Source organism: Ursus americanus, chromosome 1 (assembly GCF_024610735.1).
Source record: "Ursus americanus isolate L20-20 chromosome 1, mUrsAme1.1.p, whole genome shotgun sequence".
Taxonomy (NCBI): Eukaryota; Metazoa; Chordata; class Mammalia; order Carnivora; family Ursidae; genus Ursus; species Ursus americanus.
Window position 1 is genome coordinate 39,486,775 of NC_142127.1, and position 21,126 is coordinate 39,507,900.

Below are 21,126 nucleotides of genomic sequence, written 5' to 3' on the forward strand. Positions count from 1 at the left end.
CTCCTTATACATTTGCCTATTGATAGACACTTAGGTTGCTTCCATATCTTGACTATTTTAAATAATGTTGCAATAAACATAGAGGTGCATATATCCTTTCAAGTTCGTATTTTTGCTTTCTTTGGGTAAAAATCCAGCAGTGGAATTACTGGATCATATGGTGTTTCTATTTTTAATTTTTGAGGGACCTCCATACTGCCTTCCACAGTGGCTGTACCAGTTTACATTCCCACCAACAGTGCATGAGCGCATGAGGGTTCCTTTCTCCACATCTTCACCAACACTTGTTATTTCTGTGTTGTCAGTTTTAGAGATTCTGACAGGTATAAGGTGATATCTCATTGTGGTTTTGATTTGCATTTCCCTGATGATGAATGATGTTGAGGATCTTTTCATGTGTTTCATGTTTTCATGTATGTCCTCTTTGGAAAAATGTCTATTGGGGTCCTCTGCCCATTTTTAATTTGATTGTTTGCAGATTTTTTAGGTGTTGACTTGTAGAAGTTCTTTATATATCTTGCATATTAACTTCTTATTGGATATACCATTTGCAAATATCTTCTTCCACTCAGTAGGTTGCCTTTTTGTTTTATTGATGGTTTCTTTCACTGTGCAAAAGATTTTTGTTTTGATGTAGTCCTAATAATTTATTTCTAACTTTGTTTCCCTTGCCTTAGGAGACATATCTAGAAAAATGTTTCTACTGCCAATGTGAGAGAAATTACTGCCTTTGTTCTCTTCTAGGATTTTTATGGTTTTGGGTCTCACATTTAGGTCTTTAATACATTTTGAGTTTATTTTTGTGTGCGGTGTGAGAAATATTTTATTTTATTTTTTTGGATATTTTATTCATTTATTTGACAGAGAGAGACAGCACAAACAGGGGGAGTGGCAGGCAAAGGGAGAGGGAGAAGCAGGCTCCTCGCTGAGGAGAAATCCCAACTTGGGGCTCGATGCCAGGTAACCTGAGCTGAAGGTAGACCTTCAACTTACTGAGCCACTCAGGTGCCACTGTAAGAAATATTTTATAAGATGATTTTGCATGTACAGACTGTTTAGAGAAGTGCGCTGTAACAGGGCTAAGGGAAAGGAAACTTTTGAAACCATATTCATGGATTGATGCATAAAGAAATTAATGGGATTTTCATCATAAAGTTAGAGAACTGGCTCTGAACTCCAAATTTACTCTGAACTTTAAATACTGGTAATGCTAGCCAGAAAAGGGAAGCAGTGTACAAAAGTTAGAATATCAGTTCTGTTTCTGCTGTGTAAGGAGTTAGTTTCCTTTTCAACACAAATACAACATGATGATTTGCCTTGAAAACCATAGTAAGAAATGTATTTTTTCGGTATTTCTGATCAGAGAGGAATTAGATCAGCAATCAGCTCTAAGTAATTCAGGAATTGTAATCATTAGATATAATGTTTGGTAGCATGTCAGCTATGGCACAGGTATTATTGACCTAGAGGATGAAGACTAATTCATGTTTACACACTGACTAATGAATAAAATGCAGTTTCTTAGAGAGATGGGTCATCACTTCATTGAAATGTAAATAACTGGATTAGAAGAGAAAATAATTAAAGAATTGCATAAAAAGCCAGGTTTGGGAAATTTTTGAGATGCATACAAATTTCCAATATTTAAACCCAAATTCTTTAGTGCGTGTGCGTGTGTCTGTGTGTGTGTGTGTGTGTGTGTGTGAGAAAGAGAGAGAGAGAGAATGCTTGTGTTGAGAACTTCATGCAGGATATTGAATGTATTTTAAGAAATTTAAAACATAAGTCTACCTTTTAATTTTAAACCTAAAGTATTATGTATTTTTTATTACTTTAAGTACTGAAAATATGTTAAGTACCAAAAATCATTTATTACTTAAAACTATGAAAGTATTTTTATTATCTCTTTCCCCAAATAATAAATATATTGCACTTCTTGCGACCCAAGACTCTGGGTGCAAAAGTTCACTCTCCGTCAAAGGAATGTGTTTCTTTTCACTCTGATGGTTTTCACTGGAAGAGTACGAAAACCACCTGCGAGACGGGACATCACATGACAGTCATTTTTTGTACAGATGGTAATAACAGGATCATTTATGTTTTTAATTTCAAAAGAAAAGTAGTTTAGGTTGAAGAAGCAATAATCCTTTGCGGACTGTAAATCCTTCATATGCCCATAGCCGATAATTGCTTGGTTTGCTAAAAGTAGCCCAAGGTCAGAAAAAAAGGGAGGGAAGGAAAGAAAGAAGGGAGATAGGGAGGGAGGGGAAAGAGAGGGAGGAGGGAACAAAGGCAGGTGAGAGAGGGAGAGAGATTCACTTTAAATTGCTGTTGCATAAATTATTCTAGTTATGAAGTCAATACACTAAACACAATGTTAACAACACTTACCTCTCGACAGCCTGATTCGGTGTCAGAAAGGACATGGCCTGCTTTCTTACAAATGTAAAAAAGTGTTTCTTCACAATTTTTAACTTTCCAGTGTCCCTCCTAAGTGGAAAAATGTTACAAGATGAATGAATACACTTCATTATTGATGCTGGTAATAACAGTTATTTTGAATAAAAATATGATTAAAAATATGATTAATAATAAGTGTTTCAGGATGGGGTAATGAGTCAGGACTTTGTGTTGTCCTTAGAAGGGTTGATACTCTCTCTACATGGGAGTGGGAGGCCCTGCTCTCTCCAGACAATGAACAATTCTGAGAAACACAATCCTGGATTGGTGGGCAGGAGAGGAGGGGCCACTAATGTTTCTTGATAGGGTGGTACGCTTAATGTTGGGTGATTGTCATATATAATCTCAACGTTGCCGCGAGATAGTCATTATTATTCCCATTTTAAAGGTTAGGTTTAATATTTGCACAAGATCTTACAGCCAATAAAATTTGGAACTAGGATTTAATACCAGGCTCAGCCTGGATTTACATTAAGCTGCTCTCAATTTTTCTTTTAAAAGGGTGGGTTAGAGCAGTGATTCTCAATCTTTACTGTACACCAAAATTATCTGGAAGGGTTACTAAAGCACAGATGACTGGGCCTCATGATCAGTGTGTCTCACTTAATAGATCAGGCAGGACCTGAGAATTTGCATTTCTTACAAGGTTTCAATTGATGTTGATGCTGCTGGTCTGGGGGCCACACTCTGAGAGTCACTTGGATGAAACGATCCCTGTGACCAAGTCAGAATGCTGCTTCCTCTCTCTGATCACGTCTACGTGTAAAACCGAATGCTTTGCTACTAACATGTATAAACCTGATGCTGGGGAAGTGCCTGGAAACGACCATGAATCACCCTACATAACATTATAATAGCTGAACTTTGTGTTCAAGCCACAATGCCCTTACTAATTTTCCAAAGCCCCACTCCATTTCTTCTTTATGTGACAGGCAGATACTTTCATGTCTTCTAGTTTTGCAGATGGCTGCTCTAACATCTTACTTTAATAATGAAATACAATAACTGCTAACAGATTAAAATTTTATCCTCCCAAAGAATTTGTTATTTTAACACAAATCAGACCTTTAAGCTAAAAGCATACAATTCAAATTTTAAGTGGTATCTCAGGCAAGCAGGGTTTTAGGGGAATATGAATACTGTATAGGAGGCTCCGTAAGAGCAGCTCTGGAGCCTTCCCCCATGGAGTCTTGCAGCAAACCACCCAGTTAAAGGATAGTGTCAGGCATACTTTGGTGGTTAATAACAATTGGATGGATGGAGGAATGAATAAACAGTTTCCTAGGCTCTCACATTCAAATTAGGCATCAATTAGGCATCAACCATGCTTAGGTAACTTGTTAATTATAATAATTATATTCATATTGAGCTCTACTTCGTGGAAATAAATGTTGCTTTTATGCATCTACTATTTAAGGAGCTACCAGAACTTCCAGAGAGGGGGACACAAAAATCACACTTATAGCAGCATTGTTCTGACACATCCTGTAATATTAATACCTGTCCTTACTCTCTTAAATATAATTTTTCTGTCCAAATGTTGGCTGTGAACATGCTAAGTGAAATACTGATGTCTGTCAAATGAAAAAGGAGAGTATTGTAGGAAATGAAGGTCATCTTAATTAACTCAAAACCAATGAGCCATTAGAGCATCAATTATTATAGAATAAACAGTGATGGTTTCAGTAGTTCGACCCAAGACAAACATTTAGAGAGGTCATTGTTTGTCCCTCTTCAAATGCGACTTGAGAACTACCTTAACATATAAATTGTAACTGAGCATACCTGTGACAGCCTTAAAGATAATACAATGAAATGTGCCATACAAGTAAGTGCTTAGAAATTTTCTAAGTTTGGTTGGCACAGTTACTTTGTCAAGCTACTTGAGTAACATTTAATAAGCTGCACTTGATATGGTATCCTGGTGGTAAGGAAGAGTGAGAATGCCTACCAAATCCTAATGACCTAAAACTCAACCAGTGAATTTAGTAGCTATCTGATCAAACAGATTAAGTCTACTCTAAACATATAATAAATGCTTCAAATGGCCTGGGATTAAACTAATTTTGTATAATCTAATCAGAGGCTTTAGGTAAATGAAAGACTAGAGCATAGAGATAAATGTGATGTTAAGACCACTGGGACCATTACATAGACATGAGGAAAAGAACAAGATTTTCCATTGAGTCACAGTTTCCAATGGGGTTACACACACTGTAGAAATCCTTTAGTGTTAGTAGGGTAATGGAGCTTAAAAGCCATCAGTCTCTAGAGTAATTTCCTGACACCTCAGACCTTCTTTCACATCTTCACCATAGAGCTCAATGGCACCATCGTCCACAAACACGGTGGTTGCTCAAGCCAGACACCCACCCCATTCTCACCCCCCCATCTAATCCAGCAACGATTTCTATCCTCCAAAGGATCGTCGAATTTCCCTGCTTGTCTCCGTATTCACTATCCCAATTCAACACTGAAGTAGCTTCCCAACTGGTTTCTCTGCTTCCATTTTTCCTCTCCCTTACCTACTCTCTACGTAGCAGCCACAGTTACTTCTTAAAATGTAAATCAAACCACGCCCTTCATCTCCTTGAAGCCCTTTTGTCATTCTATACCAGGCCTATAAGCATCACATATTTGGATTCCTTCTGCCCCCTCTCCTACGATCTCCTCATCAGTTCTAACTGCAAGCCACACTGGTCTTCTTTTTGATTATTAAACATGGCAAGCCTTAGCCTTCCTTTGGGCTTTTATACTAGCTGCTGTCCCCTGTCTAGATTGTTCTTCCCCTGCTCAAGAGTTGGGGTTTTTGTTGTTGTTGTTGTTGCTTTTTAAGTCCTAGCTTAAACATCACCTCCTCAGAGAGCCTTTCCTGACTGTCCTGTCTGAAGTAGCAGCCTAAACCCAAGTTTTTCCACCATTGGGTCACCTATTTCCTCAAAGCTATCATCACAACTATAATTACCATGTTTTTCCTGGGTGCCCATGTTTACTGCCTAGCATGAAAGCCCCAGGAAGAGCAGGGACTGTATCTGTCTTGGTCTCCGCCACAGCCCAAGTCCCTGATGCACATGGTCCTCAATACAAGCCCAGCAAAGCAAGCATTAAACAAACAAATCAACTTACAGATTGCTCTGCTGAGACACATTGCTGGCTTCTATTTGGAAAAATTTGGGGCTCAAGTGTGTGCCAATTAGTAAAGGTGACTGAGGAGCCATTAGACCATTCAAAGGAAACTGGAATTTTATTGCTGCTCAAACCAATCCATGTTTCTGATGCATTTTCTGTAAGAGATAAACATAAATTACAGGAATCCTATTATATGCAAAGGAGATAATGCACCGGGCCTGTTACAAATGATTTCTTCTTTATTCCTTCATGCAATAAAACCTGTTTAAGTCTTGGTATAAAATATCTACTTAGATCGTTTTCCCCTATACTACCCCATCTGCTCGACACAGACCTTGGAAGTGGGACAGAGTGTGATCTAAAGCCAATACAAGGACAAAGCTTAAAAGCAAGTCAGATTGCTGGGACTCTAATTAGTTCCTGCTACTATATGAAAAGTAGATTTGAACAGTATGGTTTTGCCTCTGCCTAGACAAAGGAAAAATAGGAAGATCAACTGGATTAGGAAAAGGGCACTTAAAAAAAAAAAACTCCTTTACAATATATTTTTTCTTGCCTTTTTCCCCCCATGGGAAAAAAAAGGAGCAGAGACCCTTAGAAGCATTAAAATGGGAGCAATGGGGTTGCTAGAAAAGTAAATAAAGTTTGACAGCCCAGGTAAGGTGAAAAGACCCTAGGAGGCTGAGAGAAATGTTCAAGTGCCCCTATTGAGACAGAGGCAGCCACCGGATTCTTTTAATCTCAAATGCAGGAGGTGAGAAAAAGTGGCAGAGAAGGATTTTTGTTTTCACTCTAAACTAAAACCTAACTTTCAAAAGGTCACCAGAGTAGACTCTGGAGATTTTTTTTTTTTCATTAAAAAAATTTTTACTCTAACTCAGTGATTTCAATGTTTTTTCAGCAGAATTCTATGTCAAATATATGACATAGGGGGAGACCTGTTCAGATGGACAAAAGGTGGGTGGAGGCCTAGGAGCTCAGAATTCCTGAACTTGGCACACAGCTTGAAAACCACCAAACCGAATAAATTTTCACTGGCTAAAGTTATTAAAAGCCAATTATTTATCTCAGAAATTCCATTATTGCTTAGACTACATGACCACAGCAACTACTGCTATGTAGTGGCCATAGGGCTAAATTGCAGGTTTAAGTTCTTTTATTAAAAGTTTCTGGAAATGACCTTTGCCCCTTAAAAAAACAAAACCCAACATCTAATATATCTGGCATATGTGAGGTGTTACAAAATTTCTGAGCATATATTTTATAAAAATCCAATGAATTTGCACTCCTGACTATTATTTAGAAACTTGAGATATATGTTCCATAAATGATCACTTTTAAATAGCTTAACTTCTTTTCAACTCCACTAACAAAGATAGTGACTACATTATATTTCATACCTCTTAAATCAGAGACATTTGGCACTTACCATCTCCAACGAGGGTTACAAAAAACTCCACATCTGCTAACGATGCAATGTTTATCAATGTGCTGTTATCAGACTGGCAAGAATGCAAAGCTTCCTTCCAGGTCTTTTTTCCTTTCTGAAGTCTATAGCAGTTACGACTGTGGGGAGTCCAACCAGGCTCACAATGGGTAGCATAATATTTCCAAGCACCTTTTTCTTTTTAAACCAACAAAAAGCAATGTCATTTTCCACCATTTAAAAAATGTTACTTATTAGCCTTAATATAAATTGTCATCAACATATGATTAAAAATTTGAAAAACAGAGATGTATGAAACAACATATAAACCATCTAGATCATCAGAGTTGAGAAGGATTCAACATAATCGATCTCAGTGCCTCATTTTACAGATGAGCTAAGGCACAAAAAGGAAAGGAGACTTGGTAAAGGTCATACAACTGAAGTGAAGAGTTAGGGCTAGATGTAAAATTCAGCAGTTAGAGTTCTGCATTTAAAAAAATCCTTTAACATTGGAAAAGGAGTATTATGAAAAACATTTTAATGGCATCCCCAAGATTTTATGTATGGTATGTGGGTGGGGGTAGATATTTATCCTCAGCTGAAAAAAAGCTTGAAATTCTGGTTACTTCCTCCAGAGCAGAGGTGACAAATAGCTTTCACCTTTAGGTCAGTCTGAGAGTCTGTGTTCTCCCCCTGGGTTCACATGAACTCTGGGTTAGACTTATAGGAAAATAGCTCCATGATGCTTTATCACTGGAAGGGAAGGTGGTGGTGTGCATGCCAAATTTTGGCTCTCCCTTTCCGGGAGCTTGTCCCCAACCTGATAATTAGCATTTTTACTTTACTTTATTAACCACAACCCAGTGCCTCCCTTAAGCACTAATTTAGTTAGACACAACTCCAGGGCTATTTGGGAAATGAGACATTGTTTTAAAATTGCTCTGGGATGCTGACAGCAATTAGAATCATAGTCCAAGAATGTTCAAACATTTAGGTATCATCTACTCCAGTAGTTTCAAACTAAATAATATAGTCATGGAAACCCTTTTAAAAATGGAATCTTTAAACTTCACTCTAAGGGTAAGATAAAAAGTAAAAGATGAACTTCTTTGATTAAAGCAAGTGGGGAGCCAAGCAAAGAATCCAGGGATCCTGAAAACACAGTTTGAAGACATTGGACTAGGTCATCAAAAGAATTTGTTAAACCTGAAGCAACAGCAAATAATCCAAACTAACAGCTCAATTACTCTCATTTGTGGTCTTTGGACCTCAATTTAGATCCAGAGAGTAAATAAAACAGAAGAAAAGAAGGATGGCAGGAAGGCTTTAGAAAGAAACAAGGAAGAAGTAAGAAATGGAGGGGAGAAGAGGGAAGAGATGGAAAGGAACGGTGATAGCAATTTCAGCACGTTCTCGACATAATGAAAGAAAATCTCTACATAAAAAAAGGGTACAATGCTTCTTCTTCTCCCTACACTCCCTTATTCTACCATACCCTTAGGCTTAGCCACTTAAAAGAAAATGAAAGTTAAACTCTGATTGTAAGGAATAATATTTAAAAATAATAATTCAGCTTATCATTTAAATCTGGAGTTGTTTCTAAGTATCCTGGTAATGATTCTTTTAAATATGGTTATATTTTTATTTCTACTTTCTGAGTTAAGACTTTAATTCCCACAGAAACTAAGAAAGAGTCAATAGACCTTAAAAACAAATAATTGGGCCTCAGGTATTAGATTGTAATTAGGTGGTATTTAAGTCTTTGTTGCATATAAAAGTTTGTATGTCATTGCAAGGAGGAGGATAATAAGAGACACAGAGTGTGATAGGAGATCAATGAAGTAAAGAATTTTATAAAACTATATTCTAATTTATATTTAATTTCTAAGGTAACCATAAGTAAAACTCAAAACTAGAATAGAAAAGGAAGCATATCTTGTTTATCTAATGCAGAACAACTAAGAAGGCAATTTTTTTTTTTTAAGAAGCAGACAATGTTTTCAATGCCTAGGTTATTTTGCTTTGATTTTTAGTAAAAACCTAAATGCATTGTTGAATTCATGGTACCTTTGGTCTGAATTATTAGCAAAAATATAAAGGAATTTGAATATATTGAGAGGAAAAGTAAGCAACTCACAAAACAACTTAAAAACACTTACCAATCACTTCTTGACCAGTGTGGTTTAGATATTTTTTACATATGTAAGGCAGGGTGGATTCACAATCCTGACTCCTCCAGGCATTTGGCATAAATGAATTAAATGTTCCACAGTGATATTCAACAAATGGCTCAAAATTTATTTCTGAAAATACAGTGTGTGTGTTTAATATTAGAGGCAAAAACAGTTTAATATATATTGATGTCATTTTATTTATTCAAATATGATATATTTGATATATATATATATGTAGTTTTTCGTATCAAGGAGATAGTAGCCCTTTTCTTTGGCATGTATGGCAAACCCTGTGAGATGTTACACCTATGATTTTGCAGTTGAAGTCCATACATGACAATAAAAAGATTTCCCAAAGATAGCGATAGCTGAGTTTATTGTTTTAAAGAAATATTTTGCAATTTGTTGCTATTTTTAAAACAGCTGACCCGAGTCTTGGCTCTAAACCAATCCTCCTGCAACCATGGCTAAATAGCTTATGTCCTTGACCTCCATTTTCTTGTCTGGAAAAGCTTGCCTTATGGGAATTCAGGCAAGCTTAAAAATGTTTATAAACCACTTTTGAAATAACATGACTTATATATACATGTAAAATTGCTGTGGAAGGGTGCGGGGTAATACCACCCGTCGAAGGCACACGAAACACTGCAGGTACCTGGGTTCCAGTTCAGATAGTTGAGCGGTGTTCTATCAGACCACTGCCAGCCAGCGTTTTCATCCAGCTGATTTAGACCTATCCACATTTCCACTGCTTCACTGCCCAAGTGCTCTGCAATGAAGAGAAATACAGAGTTTCAACACACGCAAACAACCTCCCTCCTCCCCACAATGTGACACTCCTTTCTTGTGTTAAGTTTCCTGAAGGATGCACTCATAAGTGAACGCCAGTCAATGACAAAGGGTTTTAAGAGGTACTAAACCCCACTCTGATGCTTCAGAGTAACAAAGTCAGCCTCTACCATCTTGAGAAACAGCAGTCTCCTAAAGGCTCACTAACAGCAATTCTTTGGCTGTGAAGTGCTTAATCGAAGCATCCGGAAGTGCTGCCTCTCAATGATCATCAGTCCTCCCAAGACTGCACGGTTGCAAATTTGAGAGCATCTGATTTGTGTGAGCTCATGCACTTAAGGGTTTTAGATGGGGGAGGAGGACGTGTCCAGGAAGGCCACTCCAGAAAGTGCCCCTCTGTCTTCCTTCTCTTGCTATGTGTGCCCGGTGGCAACCTTAGCTTGAAGGCTCAGGACTCCAGTTTGCTGATGCCACCATAGGCTCCAAGCAAGGGTGGAACAGAAGAAGTGATGCTAAATCTGTATAATGGGTATATGTGTGTGCACATAAAATTTTCTGCACTTTTCAATATTTTTGAAGTATTTCACAGCTTAAAAACTGAGCAATGAAAAGAAGCTTTCTTTAGGGATCTGGCAAGGAAGAGAAAAGTATTGTTGGAGTATTGTTGGTGAATGGAGGCAAGTCCTCAAATTAAAGAAGGTATGCTAAAGCAAGCAGGGAGGGGGCTGCCCAGTGTGAGAGCCAGTAGGAGTTGTCTGACCAAAAGAAGAAGCATAATCCAAGGGACCAGAGTATCCAAAGACATTGATCAATAGCAGGCTGGAGCCGTGCTATGTTGCATCTTCAGCCTGGGGTGGGAGAAGGCTTTCTGGCAGGTTGCCTCCATGGCCCCTGCTCCAAACCAATGGGCCACAGCTCCTCACATTTTAATTTAACCCCATTTTTGTTATAGACGCTATGCATAAACATGTGTATTGGAATGCTTGTACTGAAAAACATTGGTTATCAAAATTTTTCTTTGGTTTTTCTTTTGTTGATTTTAAAAGAATGATTCTAGAATAAAAGAAAATAAAAGAAATAAACATAAAAAAATAAAAGTAAGCTCAAAATTTAGAAGGCCAACCAGGGAGAAGTATGTAATGGAAATAAAGGGATGGATAATTTTCCGATTGGATAAAAAATATTATACAGTTGTTTAAATGATGCTTTTTAGGTATTTAAAATAGAGATTTTATTAACATTGAGGGTAAAATGCAACCTACTAAATTAGAATGTTAATAATGTTTCTGGATTCGGGGATTATGGCTCCCCGAAGAGAGAATGGATTCACCAAAACTGATCATATATAATTGCAAAAAGAAAGCCACAATAATTTCAAAAGAATCTACACAGTGTATATTATGGTCTACAATTATACTTCAACTATTTTGCTTTAAAAAATAAAAGCACTGGCTTTAAAATCCCCCCAAAATTATTATGGAATAAATTTTAAAAAACAGTGTCAGAAACGTAGTGAAAGTGACTAGTTTTGTGACACTTTCTAATGTTGCCATTTAATCTTTTAATCTATAAAAGGGAGCATTTTTCTCTTTCTCTTATGGTTCATCTGCTTCAGAACCCAATATATTTTGAGACAGATGCAGGGGCCCTGCCCGAGACTGAGACTTATAGATAGTATGACTGTCCCAGTTTGCCAGGAAAACTTACAGTTTATGCTGGTAGTTTCAGAATAATTACTAATTGCAGCCTCTTTTACTCTCAAGAGTCTCAGTTTGGATGATTGGTTGTATGATCACCCAGATTATAAAGATCAGTGTATTCACATAACAAGCCCGCAGCATCCTCTGTGATTGAGCATTTCAGTACAATAGGGGAAAACTGGAAGAACCTATCCCACTTAGGAAAGAGAGAAAGGGGGCTTTATAATTTTGAGACCCCAGAAATCCCTAAACAGAAACAGCATACCATTCATAGGTCCCACCCTTCCAAGCTCCTGTGCCATTTACACGGAGTCTCTTTCTGATGTCGATTCGATTAGTCCTTTCAGTAACACTATCTCATTAAATCAAATAATGGGTATCATGATGACAGGAGGTGGCAGGGAAGATGGATTGACAAGATAGAGAAATTTTCACATTTCATATCAGGGCAAGTGCCAAGTGATATTTTCAAATAACCTAATTAAAATACTTAAATAGTAATTATTCTTATATTAGAGTTATTTTAAATACCCTTTGTGAAGTTGTTTTAACAATACACACAAAAAAATCACTGGGTAATTTATAATCTGTGTTTAAGTTTACAAAAACAGCTATTTAGCTTTACAACTAAATTGGCTCACAACTCTGTAATAATAAACTCAAACCTAAATTCTTTTGGATATTTCTTGGCATTTGTGACAGCTTAGATAATTCCCTATATCATAGTTAATTAATGTTCACCAGTGATTAGCAAGAAACTAGACTATTCTCATCATTAAAAAATACCTTGGTCAGAACAGGGTTCCATCTTTATGAATAGACTTCTGTTTCTGTAAACAGTCTCCAAAGTCTAATTATAGAATTGTGGTATTTAAATCAAATCTCTGACATATCTTATTTCTTTCATAGTTATTCAAGTTTGATGAGTAAGTCCAAACCTTCTTATGAGAAATCCTGACAGTCAAGATAGATAACAATTATAATTCATAGATGGTATGCAAAATTTTCTGTAAAAACCATTACAGGCTAATAATGATATTGGAAATTGGTGTTTTCCTGCAGTATGACTCACTCAAATCAGTTTTGATAATAATTTCCTACTTCTGCAAGTCTGTGGGGAAAGGGGCAAACCTGCACCATTCAAGCATTTTTTATATTCCTTCTGGAAGATATTGATGACTTTCAAAAGCTTTAAAGTGTGCTTCCTCTTCCACCCAGTGAATCTACTTCCACAAACTTACAGAGAAATAATTGGGGATCTATGCCCAAAAGTAAGTGCAGGGATGGTTTATGACAGCAACAAGTAAATAAAAACAAAATAAATAGTTTAATCTATCTATCACTATCTAATAGTAGGAGGTTAGATACATATATTATTCCTAACCTATAATGCTATGTAACCATTAAAAATTATGATGCAGATCTATATTTATAGACATGGATAGGTGTACATTATATACTGGTACACGAAATAAGCATATTATCAAACTGTGTGCATAGTTGTTAAATGGTTAACGCACAATGAATGTTTGTTATGTGTGCCGGGCACTTTCCTAAGGCTTCACCTGCATCATAACATATAATCCACACTGCCAACAAGTAGCACTGTTATTATTTCCATTTGATAGGGTGGGAATTTGAGGCACAGACAGGTTAGGTCACTCTGCTGGGAAGTGGTAGAGGAAGGAGTCCAACCCAAGAAGATGGTTCTATGGTCCCTGCTCCTGGCCATTCATGGGTTTATTCAAAACTATTGTTCATACATACTATATACCTATACATGACTTTATATGTTTTTTTCAGAAAAACATGGTTATCTCTGCATTGTGGATTTTTTTTTCTGTATACTTGAAATTTAAAAATTATTCTGATATAAATATGTACTACATGTGCAATAAGATTAGAAAAAAGCATCAAACTTTTAATAAGAGTGACTAATTTTGTGATACTTCCAAATGTTTCTAAAAATTTTTAAAAAGGTATGTGTACGGGGGCGCCTGGGTGGCTCAGTTGCTAAGCCTCTGCCTTCCCCTCAGGGTGTGATCCTGGAGCCTGCTTCTTCCTCTCCCACTCCCCCTGCTTGTGTTCACTCTCTCGATGGCTGTCTCTTTCTCTGTCAAATAAATAAATAAAATCTTAAAAAAACAAAGGTGTGTGTACACATCTACAAACACACTTAATCTATAAAGGAGAAGTAAGAGAAGAGTTTAGGTGATGGGTAAAACCCAAGACCCAGCCCATTAGCACAACTCTTCTGATATAATATTGTCTTATCCTGTTAGTTAACATGTGTGTGCTTTTGCTTTTCCAACCAAATTTTAAGTTCTTAATCATCCATGAGAAGTCCTATGTATCTGTGCATATTGACGGACAGGTGAGATTTTGTTTAATTAATAAATGACTTCATTTTTCATTAATGGAAGCTGAATAGCTAAGACCTCTAGCAGAGCAGGAATTTATATTTAAGTTTGGAAGTCTCCCAGATTCACTTGCTAGAGCTGCAAATTATCCTGGGTTTCTGGCTGGGGCCCCAACTTCTCTTCTCCAAGGGAGGGAAAATAAAGAACATATGCCTGGGTGCCAAATGGAATGGCCCAGGGAACAGGTCACAATTCTGGGTGCGAGTTGGCACCATAGTAATAAAAGAAAACATTTTCTAAGGGACTTTTTTTCAGAATATATTTTTGCATACCTGCACATAACTGTCATTTTAGTTGCCTTAATATCAGTGTGCATCATCCACCCACTTACTCTTTATGAAATTTTCTTCATTCTCATCTGCAATACTTAGTAAAGCTCCTCCTTGCATCTGGCATGAAGAATGTGCCTCACTCCAGGAAAGAGAGGAAAGCAGGTTGAATTGGTAGCAAATGTGTGAATTGAGATCCTTCTCCCAGACAGCATCGCAACCCACCTCTGTGGACGCTGAAAACAAAAAAGTCCATTAAAACATTAACTATAATCTTACTTTATCTATACAACGATGCATTTCTATGATGAATTTGAATGGAATGATTCCAACTTCAACCTCTAAAACTTCAGTGTCTTATTGATTCTTGATTAGGTCTTTATGATGAAATATGCATTGCTGCCCCACTGGCACTTTATGGTTCAACTCTTTCAAGATTTAAAGGAAATTCAAGAAATTATCAATAAAGAAGGTCTGATCCTTTCTGGGAAAATAAGAGAAGGCATTTTTAAAAGAAGGAAACAGAAAGGAAGTACTTGTGAAAATAGCATCAGAGTTCTCTAAAAAGCAGTCATTTAGAACTTTATACTGAAAGCTGTGTGAATTTAAATGTTTGAGACACATGCAAATGTTGTTTTAAAAAGCCTTTTCTCTCCAAATACCAAAATGCTAAGTGGAATAAAAGGGATACAGTTGAAATGAGTTTATAATGAATACAAGCTTTTAAATAAACATTGAGAACAGGAACACCGATACTCAGTTTAAGATAAATTTCTTTCAACCAAAAGGAAGAGAAGCAAAATGTATGTGTAAAACATTGCATAGTATGCTTAAAAGTAAATTTAATGAAGTATGAAATCTGGGTCTGAAATTTGAACTTTATTGAAATCACAGAAAGTAAAGACCTAGTTTGTGTGATTTTGCTGAAATTTTAAATCAAACCCCAGGGTGAACTAAGCAGCCACAGTAATTATTGGAAATCAAACTCAGCCAAAGAATTTCCAAATGTAGAAAATGTGAAACATGTTACATCATGAGTGTAACTGACGGACAGGCAATTTGCTAACATCTTGAATGGCATTTCCCAAAGTGTGATCCACAGAGTAATACAACTTCACGAGCTCTCCAAGAGGAGCTGGGACATAGTGCATAAGTAACCTCCTCTGGTAAATTCAAAATGTACAATAGCATAGTAAAGGCTCTGAGAAGGTCTGTGGTAAAGAAACAGCTCAATTTTAATTTGGTTATACTTCAAACTTATTTGGCAATGAAATCGTTCTTGTTTGTTTCTTTTCCCCATAATACTTAGATGGTTCCCTTGGGAATGTAGAAAGTTTGTATTCATGTCTGATCACAATGTGCTTTCCCCAGAACTGAGTTAGTTAACCAGAAGTTATTAAACCACATTTAAATCTAAAGCTATCTATATAGTTTTCTGACTGATACCTGCATTTATAGAAGGATCCAAGATTGAAGGAGGGCAGAAGACAAAGCTATCACCAACTAAAATTGAAGGAAAGGAAAAGAAAGGGGGAAGGAATATTTCAGTAATCATCTTGCCCTGGTGTCTGAAATTTCCCCATTGATAATGAATGAGTCCTTAGAGATTGTCTTCAGTTAAAATGCTAGGCCATCCCTGAGACGGACAACACAGTAAGTGTTAACAGATTATCAGCTCAGCCTTGTTCATCTGGTGAGACAGTTGAGGCCATAAGAGACGGGCAGGGGAGTGTTTACAATTTCAGTGTCCTTAAAAAAATCATTTAGAAAAAAAAATCATTTAGCAACCTTGTAAAGAAAATGCAGATTCCTTGTTTTTAGTCCCAGAGATTCTGAGTTAGTAGGTCTGGGGTAGGATTCAGGAACCTGCATTTTAAACATATTCTTGATTCTAATGCAGGTGGTTTACAAAGCAAACCCCAGGAAACACTGGCTTGGAAGAAAAAATTAAAACATTTCCCAAGGAGTGTAGGTCTCAGTAGCTCTTTACTACTAGAAGATAGATGTCAGAAAGGGAGAGATGCAGCTAGAAAATGTCAGAAGGAAAAACTGGGGAAGGATGTCAGGAAGAGAGATCTGAGAATAGGGTGACTGCCTCTCATCTCCTGCCATAAGGAAAGGGTCAATAACAAATCCTAATTATAAGCCTTCAGTCCACAGACATATCATGATAAGAAAAGGTCTGGAGGACACTTCAATTGATCTCATTCCCATTTTTGCAAAGAGTTGGTCCTGCCCTTTCTCTTTTTCTTTTCTTTTTCTTTTCCTTTTTCTTTTTCTCTTTTTCTTTCTTTCTTTCTTCCTTTCTTTCTTTCTTTCTTTCTTTCTTTCTTTCTTTCTTTCTTTCTTTCTTTCTTTTTCTTTCTTTTTCTTTCTTTCTTCCTTTCTTTCTTTCTTTCTTTCTTTCTTTCTTTCTTTCTTTCTTTCTTTCTTTCTTTCTCTCCCTTTCTTTCTTTCTTTCTTTCTTTCTTTCTTTCTTTCTTTCTTTCTTTCTTTCTAGATTTTATTTATTTATTTGAGAGAGAGAGTGTGAGCATGAGTGAGGGAAAAGGGCAGGGAGGGAGAGTGGCAGAGGGAGAGGGAGAAGCAGTCTTCCTGCTGAGCAGGGAGCAGACATGGGGTTCAATCCCAGGACCCTAGTATCACGACCTGAGCCAAAGGCAGACGCTTAGCAGACTGAGCCACCCAGGTGCCCTGGTCCTGCCCTTTCAATAGGACATAGATTGAGCTGTGTAAACACAGCTTTTTGCAGTAACCTGCCTGAATTCTGTACATTAAACAGTTGAGATGAGAGGCTTGCAGGTGATCCTGTCTCTGCTGCAAATTACACAGCCCAGTTTTGTTAGGATTATCTGTGCCAATTCTTCTTTTTTAAAAAAAAAAATATTTATTTATTTATTTATTTATTTATTTATTTATTTGAGATAGAGAGGGAGGGAGTGCATGAGTTGGGGGAGGGGCAGAGGGAGAAGCAGACTCTCCACTGAGCAGGGAGCCCAACACAGGGCTTGATGCCATGACCCTGAGACTTTGACCTGCGCTGAAGGCAGACGATTAACCGACTGAGCCCCCCACGCACCCCTGTGCCAATCCTTAAGGTTAATCAAAAGGAAACTTGCAGTCAAATGTTTGCAACAGGTGCCTGCCTATATTCTTCTAACAAGTAAGTTCGTTTGTCATTAAAATTTGGTTTTAAGTAAAAACAAATTTACTTAAATGCAGTCAGACACAAGTCTCCTCTCTTCTTCTCTAGATGGGCTGCATACCACTCTGTGGATCTTATTTGACGGCTGTATGGTAACAAATGGGATGAAAGCACCACCCTGGCCTGGGCACTGTGATGTACTGTCCTGATTTCCCTTCACTAGCGAAGGCCTTATTTCCCCAGCTGCCAGCAGACACCTCTCAGTGCTAAGTCTTCTTCAAGGATCTCCTTGGCTGAGAAGTCTAATTGCTTAATATCACTCTCCCTTCCCAAAGGTAGCCTACAAACCACGATTGGTCAGTGCAGGTTCTTTTTAATGTGGATATCCATTTCCCTTACCATTTGCTGAAAGGCTATTCTTTCCCCATTAAATTGTCTTGGCATCTTTGTCCAAAGTCAATTAACCATAAATGAGGACTCACAATTTTATTCAATTTTTTAAAGCTTATTTATTTATTTTTTTAGTAATCTCTATTCCCAACATGGGGCTCAAACTCACAACCCTGAGATCAAGAGTTGTACACTCTTCCAACTGAGCCAGACAGGCACCCCTATTCAAATTTGACAGGACCACATTATCTTGATTACTGTAGTTTTGCATAAGTTTTGAAATTGGGAAGTGTAAGTCCTCCGACTTTGTTCTTTTTCATGATTATTTTGGCTCTCTTGGGTCCTTTGAATTTCCGTATGAATTTTAGGATAAGCATGTCACTTTTTGCAAAGGAGCCAACTAGAATTTTGGTAGAGATTGTGGTAGTAGTGCCCTCTTAGCCATATTAAGTCTTTTGGTCCCCGAACATGGAATGTGTTTCCATTTATTTAGGTCTTCTTTAACTTCTTTCAACTATATTTTGTAGTTTTAAGGGTGTAAGTTTTTCACTTCTTTTGTTAAATGTTTTCAAAGTATTTTATTTTTTTGGATGCTACTATAAATGGAAATGTTTTCGCAATTTAATTTCTGGATTGTTCATTGCAACTGTACTGAAATATAATTGATTTTTGTATATTGGTCTTGTATGCTGTGTGTTTATTAGTTGTAATAGATTTTTTAGTGGATTCCTTAGAATTTTATGTATACAAGATCATGTCATCTGCAAATAGAGATAGCTTTACTCCCTCTTTCCAATCTGGATGCCTTTTATCTCATTTTCTTGCTTACTTTCCCTGATTAGAATCTCCAGTATAATGTTGAATAGAGGTGGTGAGAGTGGACATTCTCATCTTATTCCTGATTGTAGGGAGGAAGCATCCAGTTGTTTACTATTAATTATGTTGGCTGTGGGTTTTTCATAGACATTCTTATCAGGTTGAGGAAATTCCCTTCTGTTCCTGGTTTTTGAGTGTTTTTTTTTTTTAATTACACGAAGGGATGTTAAATTTCATCAAATATTTTTTCTGCATTTATTGAGATAATCATGTGGGTTTTGTCTTTTATCCTTTTGATATCAGTATTATATTAATTAATTTTCAGATTTTAAACCATTTTTGCATTCCTGAGATAAGTTCCAGTGGATCATGGTGTACAATTCTTTTTATATGTTGTTGCATTCTGTTTGCCAGTATTTTGTTGAGGATTTTTGCACCTATATTCATGAGAGATACTGGTCTGTAGTTTTCTTTACTTGTGATGTCTTTGTTTGGTTTCAGTTTCAGGTAATATTGGCCCCACAGAATGAACTGGGAAGTGTTCCCTCCTCTTCTATTTTTTCATTTACTCTTTAACGCATTTAATCTGGCAACTAGAGTATACTTGTTAAGGCCATTAATGATCTCCATGTTGCCAAGTCCAGCAAACACTTAAGTTTCAGATCTTGTCAAATCAAGCCCTTCAGCAGCATTTGGCAAGTTGAGCTCCCTGTCTTGGCTGATGGATTCTCTTTTCTTGCCTTTACATGCCTGGCTACCCTTCTACCACTTTGGCTGCCTGTTCTCAGTCTCCTTTGCTGGTTCATTCTTCCCTGTTCAAACTAAATGTTGAGGTCTTAAGACTTGGCCTTTAGTCCCCTTTCTCTCTATTCTACACATACTCTAAACTATCTAACCCATTCCTATAAATCCCTTTACTACAACTCTCAAATATATAGAGACCTCTATGTCTAACTGCCTAGTCCACATCTCACATGATTGACTGATATATAACATGTCCCAGTCTGAATGCTTGATTGTTTCTTCCAAATCTGTATCTCCACTAACTTCGCTATGCATATCAGAAAACTGGGGTCTTAATTAACACATCATTTTCTCCCTTATCCTTCAAGTCTGTTCTTACCAGTGAGAAGTCCAACTCCTGGTTAAATCTATACATAATTTTTCAGGCCTGACTACAAGCAATTACAAAGGCTTTACCTGGTAGACCTCATGGGGGAAGGCTCCCCTCCCATATCAGACTTGGTTCACAACCAGCGCACTGAAGTCTCTGGAGAGCTTCAGTCAAAGACTCAGGCCCCCCTGGCCCATCAGGCTCTTCATATTCCTAGGTCTGGCTTCTTCATTTCTAAGCCTCTTTTTCTGAGGGCTTGGGATGACATCCTCTTCAGGTACCTCTACTGAAGTTGTGGGGTAGAAGAGGGGGAACCTTGAAGACACTTTTACCCACTCTGACTCAGTGCCCAGTCCTTTTCCACTCCTAGCTTCCCCCCCGCCCCGCCTAACCTTTGACCCCAGAGTCCACAAAACTGAGGAGGCTTTCGTTCAGGGCTCCCTCAATAGTCTGTGCTGATCCTTCTGACCTTTGACCAGTGTGCCATTCCATAAAGAAAAATGGAGCAAGAGGAGTTGGTGCTTCCTCCCATTTTACATTCTTGCTTATATCTCACAGTAAGTGATAAAAGGCTTAACTCTTTCATTTTTGGCTTGTTGCTTTAATCAGCTACTCAGACACCTGACAGCTCAGCTCATTCTCTCCAGCTCAGCTGTTTTCCTGAGAACCACATCTTATTCAGTCTATCTCCAGATTACTTCTTCAATACACCCATTCTCCAACCCACTTTCTGCTACCTAACCCAAGTCACCATCATCCCTGATTCAACTACTGCTGGGGCCTTAAAACTGGTCTCTAGGATTTTCGTCTTGCTCTCCTCCAGCCATTTGCCATAAAGAATTCAGAGTGATCCTTAAAAAAATTTTAAATCATTATCCTATCACTGCTTAAGATCTCTTTATAGCTTCCATTTATAGTTAGAATTAGGTAAATCTTTACCTCTAGGACACCTTGAATTATCATGCCTCTGCATGAGTTGGCCTCTGCAAACCTTTCAAGAATATCTTGCTCCCCTCTCCCTTACTGTGCTCTTGTCACATTGTCTTTCCTAGATAGTGGTAACCTCTTTCCCTCCTCAAAGCCTTCAGACATTTGGCTAGTGGGGGTGAAGATAGGGAAGCAGTCACCCTTGGATAGGTGAAAGTATCTTATCGTGGATGTTGTTTAAAACTATCAGTGCATGTGCATGGTGAGTCAAAAGCCGATTGACCTATACTTGGTTTTATTATTATTTTTTTAGTTCTATTCAAACAATATATTTCCTTTATTGACTGTACACCTAGTGCCGACC

General features: G+C 37.5%; 1 protein-coding gene across 1 annotated transcript in view; it reads right to left on the minus strand.

The window, feature by feature from the left end:
• PLA2R1 (phospholipase A2 receptor 1) overlaps positions 1 to 21,126 on the minus strand; it is a 112,123-nt gene that overhangs the window by 65,457 nt on the left and 25,540 nt on the right. The window contains 6 exon segments of the mRNA XM_045781034.2: positions 2,392 to 2,490; positions 5,587 to 5,744; positions 7,019 to 7,213; positions 9,178 to 9,321; positions 9,848 to 9,961; positions 14,433 to 14,606. Of these exon segments, the coding sequence (XP_045636990.2) occupies positions 2,392 to 2,490; positions 5,587 to 5,744; positions 7,019 to 7,213; positions 9,178 to 9,321; positions 9,848 to 9,961; positions 14,433 to 14,606 (884 nt within the window).